The following is a 16,231-nucleotide window of genomic DNA, read 5'->3' on the forward strand; positions in this document are numbered from 1 at the left end:
AAAGGAATTATCGTTTGGGAGATAAATAAGATTCTACCTGCCATGAGAAAAATGCCAAAAACATGACTTCCTGACATTGTGATATTTGTTTTTATGCATGTTTCTGCTGAAGCGGAATAGATTCCCCCGCCCCTAAAATGTTGTAAAGTTTATTACGTACGAGTTAAACAGCAGCGCATAAATGAAATGTGATTCTCCCTATGCAGAAACACAAACATCTAAAAAGAAAATGGGTTTTGGCACTGTTTCCTCTTCCTCCCCAAAGAGCCACAATCATAGATTTCTAAAATGGAAGCGTGAAACCAGGCCCTTGCCTTTCCACGTTCAAGAGCTGTGCTTTTGTTCCCAGAATATTGTGCTCTGAGCATTCCAATAATAAATCCACATGGCACTCGCATTTCAGAGGAGCCTCTTTCTTTGACAAAAAGGCACTCTACAAGGCAGCTGAATAAACAGATAATAAAACATCATGCAGATTTTTGAGAATGTTTTTAAAAGAGATGTGACAGGCTTTTGTTCAAGTGGGCTTTCAAGGCCACTTTTCAAGATACTTTGCTTCACACATGTTTGGTCACCCATCTCTGGGGAATTCCCATAAGGTATATACCGTAGGGGTGTCTTGGCTGAAGGACCACATTGCAAAATTCAAAGTGCAGTTTTTCAAAGGATGCTGTGTCTCAGTTCACATATTGCAAGGAATCAGTGACCTTCCAGATGTGGTTGGACTCCCAGCTCTCATCTGCCTCAGATAGCATTGTGAATCATCAGGCATGATGGGAGTTGTAGTCCGACAACATCTGGAGAGCCAAAGGTTCTTCACCCTTGACACATTATTTCAGGAAGTGCAAATTAGGAAGGTTCTCTTTAAATGCAGACTAAAGCAAATTCCTCATTCATCCCTAGTCCAGGGTTAAGCACTAGTACGGGTACCACATAATATCCCACATTTGTAAGAAATTGATCTTTTATTGTTGTAGCACCCACACTTTGGACATAATGCTGATGCCCTCCCTGTACCCTTTTCAGCACTTGCTACACACATTTTTGTTTAGGCAAGCCTATCCAGACATGCAGAATGTTGACACGTATTTTAATACGGTTTTCAGCTAATCATACAGCAGGCCTGGAAGGGAGGGGGTTGAATTCTGAATGTTTCAAATAGTTGTTTTCAGTGGTTTCTTCACTGGTTGTTTCATTCTTTTTGTAAACTGCTTTGAGGTGGTTGGGCTTTTTTGTACAATCAAGTGGTATATAAATTTTATGAATACAATGAAATAAATTGTTTTCTTTCTCTCCCACCTGCCATGCATCCCCACCCCCACCCCCTGTCTTCTGAAGGTTTACGTGGTGCAATTGCATTTGCACTGGCTATCCGGGACACCGACTCTCAGCCTAAGCAAATGATGTTGACAACCACCTTACTAATTGTGTTCTTCACAGTCTGGGTGTTTGGAGGAGGCACCACACCGATGCTTGCATGGCTCCAAATCAGGTCAGTGTTATGAATTCGTAATGTTATGGTGCAATGTCATCTGTGGCTTTGTTCAGTCACTACGCTTGTTGCATCTTTGTATTCACATTATTTGTCATTGTGCTTCATAACTGATATGCAGGAGACAGCTATGAAGGGTACAGGGAGCTTAAAAACCAGGATGTAGACATTGGTGAATGAGGTGAAGCAGGTTCTTGACATCCCGCAATGGTCCCAAGCACAATTCAGATTTTTAGCATCTGTTTTCCCATGTGGTTTGCTTTCCTGGAGTGATTTCTTAGGGGAGTTATGCTGGGAGGTTAAAATCTTTCACTTAGAAATATTCTTGTAGATATTGCTGCTCAAACAGCAGCTGCTATTCAGCTATATGTTGTTGTTGTTGTTCCAGATTTTGCTCTTGACTAAATGACTTGTTGGATCTATGCTGATCCCCACTGTCTCCAAAAGCTGATCCTTGCTCTTTCCAAAAGCCACTGGTCTGGTCTGGTCAGCTGCACAGTGGTACCTCAGGTTACATACGCTTCAGGTTACATACGCTTCAGGTTACAGACTCCACTAACCCAGAAATACTACCTCAGGTTAAGAACTTTGCTTCAGGATGAGAACAGAAATCGTGCTCTGGCGGTGTGGCATCAGTGGGAGGCCCCATTAGCTAAAGTGGTGCTTCAGGTTAAGAACAGTTTCAGGTTAAGAACGGACCTCCGGAACGAATTAGGTACTTAACCCGTGGTACCACTGTACAGTGCCCAGAATTCTTTGTGGGAATGAATGTGTTTTGAATATGTTTTACTTAACCTGAGGTACTACCTGTACTACCCTATATAGAGCTAGTCCAATATATTTTGTTGTCTGAAGCAGACCAACAAATAACATCCCCACTCTTGATGTCAACATGCGTAGTGGTAAAGGTATAAAGGTAAAGTACCCCTGGACTGTTGTCCAATCAAAAGCGACTATGGGGTGCGTCACTCATCTTGCTTCAGGTGGGGGAGCTGGCGTTTGTCCACAGACAGCTTTCTGGGTTATGTGGCCAGCATATCTAAACTGCTTCTGGCGCAACGGAACACAGAGTGCACAGAAATGCCATTTACAGCGGTACCTATTTATCTGCTCATACTGGTATGCTTTCAAACTGCTAGTTTGGCAGAAGCTGGGACAGAGCAACAGGAGCTCGCCCTGTCACACAGATTTGAACTGTCAACCTTCTGATTGGCAAGCGCAAGAGGCCCAGTGGTTTTGACTACAGTGCCACCAGCATCACTTATATGCATAGTACCCAAGCCTGATGAAGTTATTTTAGCACTTGGGGAATAAGATCTCCAAAGTACCTTTCCCTGAGGTGCCCACCTCATTCTACCTAATGATAGGGCTGGCCCTGACCTTAGGCAAAGGCCAAAGAAACAATGTTGTTCTCTCCATTTTGTGCACAGGGTGTTGGATGCAATCGGTTATCACGGATAGTTTATTGCATATTCCTCTCATTTTTTTCATAGAGCAGGAAACATTAACTGACAAATCATCGTGATTAATTTGTTAATTTATTAACCGTAAATCTAAAATGTGGCCGGGCACTGGATTTTAATGGATGCTGTCAGTTTTGAAGGGATTTTCAGTGCTGCCGACATTGTGTTATTTATATTTGCAGTACGTTGTAAACCATTTAAACATGTCATTTCAGAATGACTTTCCCGATTATAAATTATTTGCCTTTGTTATATAGTCAAAAGAAATCTAGGTTTATTAAATAAAAGATTGCCTGGACTGAGATACTGCAGTGTATCAAATTCCTTCGAGCAACCCACATTGAAAGTCCCATCTGAAGTAGTGAAACCATGGGCTATGAGCTGGAAGCCACTATCTCTTAACCTTTATCCTCCAACTTTTACCATATTGGTCTGCTAGTGTGTGAACTATTGAGATAATACGTAGGATGCACTTTATTTAGGAAAGTTGCTCCATAGAGACTAAATATTAGTCAAAAAAATATTATGGTTACAGTCAAAGCTTAGGGGCAGAGATTTTCCAGACAAATGGAAAGTGGAATGTTCTAGTGGATTGTTCTGTTGTTGCATTGTATACAGTCTTGTATAAATGCACTGCTATTTATAGGATCATGGGATTGTTTCTTGCCTAGGCATTTTTTATTTAGTGCTTGTCTATATGGCTTGCTATCTACTGGTACTCTGCCTCCAGCCTGCTTGCTTCCCTGTCTCTCCGCCTCCTTCTCTCTTTGGATTGACACATGGCTTTGATCTTAGCTACAGAAATGTCTGTAGACAGCCCCCTTCTGAATGATACCTTGAATCATGAGGCCGTCTCTCTGGTAGCGCAGAATCTCAACCCTGCAGGTGCTTGAGCTTGGCTCAGTTGTAATTGCCTAAAGCCTGGTGGCGATAGTTCTTCAGCTGACCCACATAGGATCCAGGCCAGCAGAATCATACCCAGTAGTAATTCATTGGAGGGAATGTTTAGGACAGCTCTCACATCAGTGCTTATTGCAACAAAACAGTGGCAGCTGCCTTGGATATTTTTGTTAGCCAGGGCAAAAACTGTGTTGTTCTTGCTATCTATTCCTTCATGATGCTTCTGCAATGACTTTTGTGGAGTTGGTGTGTACAGTGATGAGTTGTGCATCGCAGCAGTGTGGCCAGAGATGCTGCAGGAATGACTGTTGGCATTGCTCCGTTTGCTCTTATTTCTGCAGCTCTTTTTGTGCATTTTGCTTCATTGCTGAGTTCATTACAGCCATAGCCCACTGCAGGCTTTCATGTGCTGATAAGCTGATAAGTACTGCCCTGTAGTCTTTGTGTTATCAGCACTACCATCTATAGTGATGGAGCCCTTGCACATACAGGTGTGCATGTGAAGGCTTCTGCATGCCCCTAAGCCCTGATGATGCCAGCTTCTCAATCACATGGAAGTTTCATAACGTGCAACTGTCCATGCAAAGGCTCTGTCAGTACTGACAGTCCTGCTCTTCACATTGCAAGCTAGGAGGTAGGTTTTCTGGGTGCACCTCCACTCCCATGTTGAATAACACAGACTCATTAATCCCCAAAGGCCTTACACTGCATTGGCATTACTCCTGGCATAGTGGCAACCACTGTACCCAGCAAGACTATAAGGTCAAAGGGTTACTTGTATTTTCTCTAGACTAACAAACTCCCAGAAATGTCATCCGTAACAAACTCAGTTTGGGTGATGGTTTCTTGAAGTGTTCATTGTTCTTGTCCTTGTTTCTCTCTTTTTAAGTTATGTATGATATAATCACCTTTTAATTACTAGTTCTTATCCCTTACCTGTTTTAAGTCTTATGTGTTCATTTTATCTGTATTTTTTAACTTATGCTGGTCTGAGATTGAAACAAAGTTTGATACTGATACTGTTCATTGTTCTTGAGTATCCCCATTTGCTAGAGTGAGAATTTTCTGGGCTTTGAAGGGATGGAGGAGGCGGAATACAAAATGATATTCTCCCAGATCCCACATCTGGTCTGGACTGGCTTTAAATACTTCCAGGACAGGCCTGGACCTTGCTATGGATTTCTAGCCTTGTCCCTAGTGTTAAAGGTAGCCTGTAAAAGGTAAAGGTAAAGGTACCCCTGCCCGTACGGTCCAGTCTTGTCCGACTCTAGGGTTGCGCGTTCATGTTGCTTAAGAGGCCGGGAGCCGGCGCCGTCCGAAGACACTTCCTGGTCACGTGGCCAGCGTGACAAAGCTGCAGCTGGCGAGCCAGCACCAGCGCCGCACACGGAAACGTTGTTTACCTTCCCGCTAGACAGCGGTACCTATTTATCTACTTGCACTTAGGGGTGCTTTCGAACTGCTAGGTGGGCAGGACCTGGGACCGAACGACGGGAGCTCACCCCGCCGCGGGGATTTGAACCGCTGACCTTACGATCAGCAAGTCCTAGGCACTGAGGTTTTACCCATAGCGCCACCATGACCACATGCCTAATCCTTGCCCCAGTCTTCCAGTCACCCTATCCACTTACATTTCCAGCAGCATGCCTCTGTCACATGGATGGTGCATCCCATTTCACTGCTTGAAGCAAAATGAGAAGTGCTGTCCCGCTCTGCTGCCATGGCTGTGCTGCCATCGCCAAAGCATCTCTTGACTAAATTGTGGGGTAGCAGGAGAAAGTGGCAGTGCCGATGGTAGATTTCGGTGAGATCTAAATGAAAATTGGCACTGATGCCGGTGCAACTTTTCCACTAGCAACAGGGCAGATGAGGCACATGTGGGGGTGGTGCCTCCCAAGGCAGCTGCTTCGACTTGCCTCATGGGTGGGCTAGCCCTGTTCTGTCCTCATTGTCCATCCCTTTATATGGATGCCTTGGCTCATACCCAGCCTGTAACTGTCCATGGCTTTGGACTGACTCTCCTCTTGATCTGCCCCAGCATTCCATTTAGCTCTGGTCCCAGGTTAGCTGAAGTTCACACTGCAGCTGTCAGCTGCCTGCAGCCCAGTGCTTACGAGGAAGAGGGAGAAACGGAAATTGTGGCTGACCTCCTTTAAGACATGTCGAGGGCAAAGAAAATCCTCGCTTTGAAGGCTTAAGGTTTTCTTCCACTGCAATACTTTATGCATAGCTTGGTTTAGACAGAATGCTTCTCCCACAATGAATCTCCTCTAAATATTATTTTTTTTGAAATGTACATATCTGGCAGGATCTGCTAGACCTGCCATTTATTTGTGCATATATGTGTTTGTGTTTTTTAGGGTTTTTTATTGTGATTATTGCAATCATTTTAGTATTTCTATTGTGTTGGTAAGTTGCTGTGAGACATTTTATGAATAAAGCAAAATAATAATAATAGGTGCAAAGAGTCTCCACCCCTTAAAGATAACATCTACTATTCTGCCTTATGCTTTGCATTCATAATACTCCTGTTAGGATGGCTCTCATTAGTGCATCATATCTATGCATACGCTGAAGAATTCATTTATATCTGAGCAATCCACAGATGAAAGTGAGGTATAAAAGTCACTGCTTGAGAACTTTATCATCTCAAACATGTACCCACAAATGGTCTACTAATCCACTTGAATCCAAATTTTCTTCTTTAATTTGTTTCTGGAACAAGCTGGATATATAGTTTGTGGTTAGGGCAAGAACCCAGAGGAGCCTGTACAATTGACACAGTGTTGGACATGACAAAGGCAGGCGGCTTAAGGAACAATTGCTCATTGGCTCTTTTCCCAGTTCTCCTTTTTCCCTTGGACTAATTTTGAGAAATGGAACTGCTCCAAGACAAAAATGTCTCCCTTCTACCTTATGAGACCGCGAAGGAGTTTTCGAGTTGTTTTCCTCTCTGATTTACAGACAGATTGGTAAGCCTGCTGAGCCAGCACATTGGCTTGGCTCCGTCTAGTGTTCTGGCATTATGGCGCACAACTCCCTTTTACTGTCGAAACACTTAAATAGTACCAAATAGGATGGGACGAGACAATTTGTTGGGAGAATGGAAGAGAGGTTCTGAATAATATATCAAATCCTAGACACTCACATTAAAAGTTCCGGTGCCAGTTCTAAAGAGAAACATGGTGTGGGTTCCTGTGTATTACCATCATAATTTATGCACCCATTTTTTTACCTGTTATATATCTGAAGGTATAAATACATCCTTTCCCATCCCAGCAACTGCCTGGCACCTATGTGAATACACAACTGGAGCTTGTGCTCACAGCCACCTTAGTGAGAATAAATAGCTATTCGTTTTGTGAGGAAGCCACCAACCTCCCTTGCTGTGCAGGATTAGCTTAATCAACTATCGGATCAAGCGGGTTAAGGTGGGCAGGGGTGGAGCAAATGAGATGCTACAAGCTTCCAGTCTCCTCCTCGTGGCTTGAGGGAGGACATGATTTGGTTTACATCTAAAGCAAACCCTACCTAATTTGAACTACCCAAAACAATGTGCAAAGCACAGCCATCCTTTGAATTTCTCCCACTTCTGAATTTTGCAACGCAATTCTCCAGACAAGTATTGTGCATGCATATGCATGCAAAATTGCATATAGTAGGGGAAAGTGTGCATAAAACACTTAATAATTGTGGAAATAACATACAGAAATGTATTATATTAAGGGAAAATTGTTCTGCAAAAATGTGTTTGTTAAGCAAAGGTATGTCCATAAAGATAAATTTGCACTAAAGTGGTATGAATTTTCATACAGAATTTTTTTAAAAAATTAACTGCAAACTGATGTGGAGGACTAAATTTAAGAATAGGAAAGTAAGAAAATGAGAGAAACTGAAATTAACAGATTTGCCCATCCCCACTTACAACCCTCAGTGTGAGTCACAAAAGAAAGAGCAGATTTTTGAGGTGAAAAGGCCAACCTTAAATCTGTAGGATGCCAAGAATAGTGGAGATGTTTGTTTTTTCCTTCTTTCATTTTGCAAATAAAACTTTTTTAAAAAAGTTTGGTTTTTGAGAGGGAGACCTAACCATGCATGATATGGAACACCATATAAGTTTAAATTTTACTCAAATATGCTGCAACAGTATGCATTTCCTGCTTCACAACCCATGTGTAACAGCAACCTCCTCTTCCATCTTCCATCACACTGTGGACAATGAAGCATTACTTGAGGGAAAGTCACATAATATTTACGGTTGGGTCAGTCATTGTATGTGTTTCAGTCATGCAACTGCTTCCTAGGAATCAGCACACCCCCCAGACTCATGCCTGCGGGGCACAGCAAAGTAGAATATACATGTTAAGTAGTAGGGAACCTGAAGAGTCAGTGGATGTATTGACTGTTTGTGGGAATGAACATGCAGGCAGGTGTTTATGCTGATGTCAGGAGGTATCTGCATTATATGTATAACAGAGATGACTGGTTCATGAATGTGTATAAATAAGATCTACAGGAGTAGACTGAGGACCACTAAGGTGCAACATAACAAAAGGTTATGTCCCTTTTTTAAAGACTTTCAAGACTTAGGCCCCTCCAGGTGTCATTTTTATTGGGTATTCATAAATATTTGTGCTCTTGTTGCTGTAAGGGGATTATACATGATCCTGCTTTCAATATTATTTGTGCCTGCAAGGGCTTAGGGGCGGTCATTCTGCTTCATTTGATTCATTTCCAATCACTGCATCTTGCTAAAATCCCATAACTTTTCATGCCCAAAATGGGGGGCGTTGGTCCTACTTTTGTTGTATTATAGCCCTTATGGACAGCAATAATGTGGTAGCTTTAGGGAAGCCTCACAGAGCATTAATAAATCAGAATAAATACACTGCTGGTGCATTCTTACTGTGTTGAGAACATGTTGCAGAATACAACCGCCATAAAACACCCATCTGGAAGGACCCTGTAGACATGAATGACAATCTCTGGTTCCTACATGCTTTCTTAAACACATTTGCTGTGCAATCCTTATGCATGCTTACTCAGAAGTAAGTTTCATTGCATTCAAATTATTAGAAATTGAGTGTAGAGTTGCAGTTTTAGAGGACTTTGTGTTGTTCATTTTACCGTGGTACCTGATGACCAGTTCAGTTTCAAAGGTTTGGTTGGTAATGCAACAAAATTCACTGTGCCTGAACACAGCCCAGGTCTATGTACTTGGATGTGTGAAATTTTAATGATTCTCTATTGGTAAAGGGCACCTTAGGGAGAAAATGGTGGGTAAGAGAGACAAAAAGAGAAAGCGAGTGAAAAGAAGATTGTTTGCTTTGACCAAATGGCAACTGCAATGCATTAAAAAAAATATTGCTTCAAAGATAATTTATACCATTGTTAAATATTGGCTGTGAGCTCCAGATGACTCAAGTTATTTTATGGTCTGTTTAGAAGGTCATTGATATGTTTTTTATAATGTCACTGAGTAAGATATTGGCGACATTATTGCCTTGTAATTCGACAATTCCTTATCATTGATTCTATATATAGTTTATGCTTTGCTTTGCTTGCTTACAGAGCAGTGCCTAACAAACCTTCATGCAGACTTCTGCTGCAAAGCACCAGCTGAAAATAGCTAAATTGAAGCCATAATAAAGAGGCTTAGATAAAAAGCATGCAGACAAAATCTGGATTGGCATACAAATGTACTGAATAAACATAAAATGCCAGCACCTGTGTACCATGTGTGAGAGCTGGGCTTCTCTGGTACTTTGATTGCTTTTTTCTTATCTTCAATGTCAGCCAAGTTCATTGCAATTTGGATATACAGCTCAAGTGTCCGTCATCCTTATCAGATTTGCCACAGTTCCACTGGACTCAGCCAAAGAGTCACTCTGCAACACTATATATCACATTGATTCTAGCAGCAGCACAAAAAACCTTGCTGCATCAGGCATCAGAAACAGAGCACTTAAGTCTTCAGTAAACAGTTCCATCTGTGTACATTTTCAAGTAGATTTTCTTTAAAAGTGCCTCACGTCTATTTTTTTAAAAAAGAAAAAATTCACCCTTTAATATAATAAAATCCTCAAAGCTGCTTTACATTTTTAGCTGCAATTGCCACAAAATGACCTTTGTTTTCCAAACCCTCTTTTCTTCAGACTTGAATACATTTGTGGCCATTCTGACCATGCTGATTAGCAATGAACATTATCAGATGTTCATTGTTCCTTTCTTGATTCAGCAGCCCTGTCACCTCCTTGATATTTTTTTTCCATCCTGATGATTTAGTGATGATCCACACCAGCACCTCTCCTGCTCCCAATAGTGGTAGCCTTTAGAAGAACATTGAAATGCCTTGTTGCATTAAAGCAAATGTCAAGCATTCTGCCATGCAACTCTGACATTACTGGGAAGTTCAGAAATGCCATCTTTACCCCCACGTCTCATTATAGGAAGTATAGCATGCCCTTATATTAAGATGGGTAGGCTATAAATAAAATTATTATTATTATTATTATTATTATGCCGCACAAAAGGCTATTGGCTGTTGATGGATCTATCTGCTGTTAATTTGGCTAAAAAAAAATTTAAAAATAAATAGGTGAGCTAGTATAAGGTTACCAATTTTTTTTTTAATGAATATGGGGACACTTTAAATAAATAAATAAATACATACATACATACATACTACACGTCCGGGACGTTGATGCTGCAGTGATGGTGGTGGCAGAGGGGCGGCCGCCGCCTTGACCTCAACCACCACGTTTCCCCTTCCTCCAAGGCTTCTATCTCATTTCTCCATGAGCCTGGGCAGCCCCTGAGTTGTTGTTTCTTCAGTGGTGGTGGTGGGGAATCGGTGGTGAGGCTCGGGCAGCGCGATGCCTCCCTTCCCATTGGAGCAGCCCCAATCCCAATACCGACTTGTGTGCAAGCAGGAGGGGGCGGGGATCCCTCAGCTGGGAAGGGAGGCTTCACACTGCCTAACTGAGAGATCCCTGCCTCCTCCTGCTTGCACGCAAGCTCTGATAGGCAGCGTGAAGCCTCCCTTCACAGCTGAGAGATCCCCGCCCCATTCCTGCTTGCACACAAGTAGGAGTTGGGAGGCTGCTCCAATAGATAGCATGAAGCTTCCCTTCACAGCTTAGTTGCTGGGGTCAGGGAAGATGGAGGCAGCCCAGAAGCAGCATCTTAGAGCCCCTGCACCACCATCATATGGGGACTTCTGAGCAGCTCCTGAAGCCAGCCAGAGCCAACTGCTCCAGGCTGCTGAGAATGCCGCTGCTATGTTTCCCGGGGACACTAGATGAAATCTGGGGACATTCCGGGGATGGCATTTGTCCGGGAACTTATTTGCAAATCCGGGCACTGTCCCTGGGAAACGGGGACGTCTGATAACCCTAGTGGCCATCTCAGTGCCCCACCTTGCAATTCATGGTGCTAAATTAGTTATGCCATAACAGAGCAATCCAAACCCCCAATTCACTGTGCTGAAAAGGATCTGGATAAGGCAGAGTAGTTACTTCACCCAACTCTGCCTAGCTCTGCTTCCGTCCCCCATTGGGGTGAGCTCTGCCCATCATGCACTGTTCCCCTCTTCTAATTAACTGGTGGTTATTTAAGGTTTGTTTTGGAAAGACTTCGAACAACCAGTTACAAACAACCAGAAGTCATTGTGGTCTTTTCAGAAAGTCCATGTTTGCATAATCCAGCCAGCACATCGTCCTGAACTTTAGGTAGACTTAAGACAGTTTTTAAAATTTATATGTAAAGTTCTGTAGCACACTTTAAATTCACCATGTCCCTGCTAATAGAGGTTACTTGATGTAAGCAGTAACCAAACTGCAAAAGTTAATAGCAGCCATAATTCAAGCTTTGAAGCCAATCAATGTTTCATGCTCGTTGCAAGCTGAGATTGCGAGGGTCGAGGGAAGCGTTTTTGCCATGTAGGAAAACTGTGGGGACATCTCCTGTTAATATTCTACCGACATCATGTTTACTCATGGTCTTGTTCAAATATCCCATGATGATCTGCTTTCAAAACTGCCACTTTCTTAATAGCTGCTGACCAAGGATGTTTTGCTCACATCCTGATATGCCCCAAACAGGTCTTTGTTGTTGTTGTTCTGGTCTTGAAACACAATGACCCACAGGACAATGGTTAGAGCAGATGCCTTGCCTGTGGAAGGTCTTGGAATCTCAAGTATTAAATTAAAGAATAAATATGTAGATCTCTGCCTTGGATTAATTTATTTTGGTATTGTTTTTAAATCTATTAGTTGTTTTGCAGCAGGAATGGGGTGGGGGTTTTTTCCAGCCCAGGGGCCACACTACCTTATGTGCAACCTTCCAGGGGCTGCCTGCTATTGGTGGGCAAGGCCTGGGGCTGCTGTAAGAATCCACTGAAAATGGATTATCAAGACATTACGCTTTATATCTACCCATTTGACACCCCCTCCCATCACAGCATGGAGTCTTGCTATGAATGCTTTTCTGCTTAGCTCTCTACCACAAACATTTTTTTAAAAAAAATGTGCACTTTATATGTAAAGGGATTCATAAATTGCTTTGCAATGTACATAATTCACATATTCATTGATATATTATCGCCATTGTCCCAGGAGGTACGTCATTGCTTTTCATTTTTTGAAAGTGATTGTTGATTTTGAGTATGTTGCATGTTGCTAGAGGCTGTCCATGATCACTAAGGCTGCATGTCTATTCAGAAGTAAGTACCACTGAATTCATTTGGGTCTTATTCCAATGTAAGTGGAGTTGGGGTTGCAGCCTTAAATTACTTCCTACTGTGAATTTTTAAAATCAACAGAACGCATCCTTAATTCTTGTTCTTTGCATGTGGAAAGAACTGGTCTTTTTTATTACCTGTGGGCTTTATCTGTGCTCCTCAAACTCAAAGCCTCAAAGTGGAGATAGCCATCTGGTTTTGACTGTTCATTTTTGGCAGTCCATCCATTCCATAAATCTTTGTCTAAAATCTTTGTTTTAAAAGTGTCCTTGCCTCACTCCTGGCCAAAAAAATAATACTGTATTTTTTCATGGGTTTGAGACCCATCGACTACCCTCATCTGGTTTAGCCACTATAGGATCACAGAGCCTGCTATGGCTGCTGAGACGAGTAATTCGTAACTGCTGCCTCCCCCTTTGTTTTTGCTGTGTTAGCAGCACTGAGGTAACCTCTCTGGGGCGCAAGCCTGGGCATTGTGTGTGAAGGTCCTGTGCTGCCCTCTGCCACACTGAGGTGGTCCAAAGGAAATCAGAGCAATACATTTGGCACCAGCTTGGCTGCAGGAGCTGCCAGAAGGTGCTGTACAAGACACGATCCAACCATTTTAGGGACTCCACTCCTGATTTGTGTACGGTGTATTCCTTAGTCTTTTCCTCTCCCAAAGCTGTCCTGCAAGGCAGCAGATACCCCGAGAGGCACACTCCATTGCCTCTCGGGACAGATGGATGACAACAACAATAAATAATAAGAGCTGGCATATGGGACAAAAAGTTTGCAATTTTTTTAAAAGGCTCACTGTCGTGGTTATCAAGTTATCAGTAAAATTGTTTGGTAGTAACTGGTACATTTCCATTTACTCAGCTGTCCTTGGGATGATTAGCAGTGCTGAAACTTCTGAAAGAAATCCACTTTTCTTTGGATGGCTGTGACATGAATAGTCAAGGGATAACCTAGTAGTGAGCACATAACTAGGCCTCAGAACTCCTGAAGATTGTGGCGCATCACACCTGAGAACAACACAGAAATGTGCTGCAAATCAAGCAATTAACAGATGTTCTTCTTGATGCAGATGGTGTTGCTTACATTACTACAACTCTCCAGCCACTCCAAATGATTAATTTTTCATTGGTTGGTTAGAGTGAATTGCTGGCACATGTTAAAGGCTTATATTTTGTCAGACCCAAGGAAAGGACAGTTACCCATTTGTGAGCAGCCTTTCTGCTTGCCCTCCTTACAGGCCCACATCAAGGGCAGGCAATTTATTGATTTGCTTTAGAACAATTTGGAAATCCAACTCCTGAAAAGGATTAAGAACCACAGGTTATGTGACAAATAGTAGTGATGCTATTTAATGGAAGCAGAATGAGGCTCGTTGATCTGGTTACATTCGGGGAGACATGAGTATCTTTTTTCTTAAATCAAAGATGGGGAACTTGTGGCTCTCCAAAAGTTATAAGATGATAGTTGATCAACCCCAGGCAGGGTGGGCAGTAGCCAGGGCGGTTCCAAAACATCTACAAGACTGGGGACCTCTAATATATACTAATACTGAATTCAGGTGATGCATTATGAGTGCTATGTAGCCCATATGCTAATACTGTGAGGGGGGACCACAAGGTTTACAGTAGTACAGTGGTACCTCAGGTTAAGAACTTAATTCGTTCTGGAGGTCTGTTCTTAACCTGAAACTGTTCTTAACCTGAGGTACCACTTTAGCTAACGGAGCCTCCCGCTGCCCCCGCACGATTTCTGTTCTCATCCTGAAGCAAAGTTCTTAAACCGAGGTACTATTTCTGGGTTAGCGGAGTCTGTAACCTGAAGCATCTGTAACCTGGAGTGTCTGTAACCTGAGGTACCACTGTACCACAAATAACCCAATGATGACTGAGGATACTCTGTGACAACAGAATGCTGAATGCCTATTGGGGAAACATGGAAAACTAGAAGGCTGGATGGAATGGGTGTCCCAAAAGAAGGCATGGCTGGGTGGAACACTGAACAGGAACACTCCAGACTGCAACAATTTATTGTAGGTCCTACTTGTTCAAAAAGAAAACTGAGTGTGATGACATGAAAGGGTTGGAACCAAATGTTGCATTTTTGCATAAAAACTTACTTTATTGGGCAGGAAAACTCTGGGGAAAGCGTTTGCTGGGGGAAAGTTACATTGGCTTTTGTCCGGAGTCACCAGAGGGTCTACTCTGTTAAATAAAGTACTTAAATATCACCCTTAGAATCACAGAATTGTAGCGTCATCTAGTCCAACCCCCTGCAATGCAGGAATCTCAACTAAAGCATCCATGAGAGGTGGACATCCAACCTCTGCTTAAAAACCTCCACGGCAGGAGAGTCCAGCACCTTCCCAAGGGAGTCTGTCCTACTGTAACAGCTCTTCCTAATGTTCTTCCTAATGCTTAGTTGGAATTTGCTTTCTTGTAAATTGAATCCATTGCTTCAGGCCCTACCCTCCAGAACAGGAGTAAACAAGCTTGCTTCATCCTCCCTGTGACAGCCCTTTAGGTATTTGAAAATGGCTGTCATATCTCCTCTCAGCCTCCTCTTTCCCAGGCTAAACATTGTTGAGATATGAGTACAACGCAGCTGCAAACTAGCAGCTCGATGTTTACATCACATGGTGGAGCTGACCATGGGAAAGGAAGTTCCAGTGAATTCACAGGGCTTTGTCCTGTGTGTAATATGAGACCTTCCTGTTGCTTTTGTGAAGGAAGTCTCAGTCAGTTGCTCGGAGGAGACTGAACTGATTGGACACGTTTTGTACAGCTGTAAAGTCAGAAATAAACTGTAGAGATGTAATAGACTTTCTGGCTATCTTCTTTCTCCTGCTGGTATGCAAGGGGAGAAGGGGGTGTGCATCTTCCACGCAGGGAGATGTCGCCTATCAAGACCTCTCTGGACTGCCGTGATGCCAGCCAGGGTAGGTCACCGGAGACATGCCCGGGATCCTGGAGAGGGGCCAGCCTCTCCCGAGGGGGAGAGTTTTCCAACAAACATAGCCAACACCTTCAACCGTTCCTCATAAGGCTAGGTTTCCAGATCCTAGGTCATCTTGTTCATGTTCCTCTGAATGTTCTAGCTTGTCAACATTCTTCTTATACTGTGGTCCCCAAAACTGAACACAGTACTCCAGGTGGGGTCTGGCCAAGGTAGAATAGAGTAGTACTATTATCTCCTTTGACCATGACACTATACTTTTGTGGATACAGTCTAGCATTAGCTTTCTTTTGCTGCAGCATCACACTGTTGACCCTTGCTGTTTAGGATGTGGCTTTGTCTGGCCAATGACAGTATGCTCTGGCTTCTTCTGACTCCTGGCTCGAACCAACTCTTGGCATGATTCCTGACTTCTGCTTTCCAGCTCCTGTCTGCCTACAGCTTAGTCTGGTTGGTCTGGGTCCAAGACAGTGGTGTCAACGGTCAGCTTCCCATTCCACACCAGTATTGCAGTTGTTCTGATCTTTCTCCTGCCTTCCTCCTTTGAAATGCAAAACAATGCATCAACCAACTTTGTATAGGATGACCTGAAATTGATTCCACAAGGCATTAGTTACAAAACTGTTCAAAATGCACATAATTGTTTCTCTTGTTATTAGCAGAATTTCATTTTAACATTTGTCA

General features: G+C 42.9%; 1 protein-coding gene across 2 annotated transcripts in view; it reads left to right on the top strand.

The window, feature by feature from the left end:
- Positions 1 to 16,231, top strand: part of SLC9A9 (solute carrier family 9 member A9) — a 249,304-nt gene that overhangs the window by 145,169 nt on the left and 87,904 nt on the right. For both annotated transcript variants that reach the window (XR_014511863.1, XM_083442758.1), the window contains exon 12: positions 1,339 to 1,492. Coding sequence is in view for 1 of the 2 variants with exons in the window: in XM_083442758.1 (XP_083298884.1) it covers positions 1,339 to 1,492 (154 nt within the window). In the remaining variant the exon portion in view is untranslated. The remainder of the gene's footprint in view (positions 1 to 1,338; positions 1,493 to 16,231) is intronic.

Source organism: Podarcis tiliguerta (genome assembly GCF_965153285.1).
Source record: "Podarcis tiliguerta genome assembly, chromosome: 5".
Lineage (NCBI taxonomy): Eukaryota > Metazoa > Chordata > Lepidosauria > Squamata > Lacertidae > Podarcis > Podarcis tiliguerta.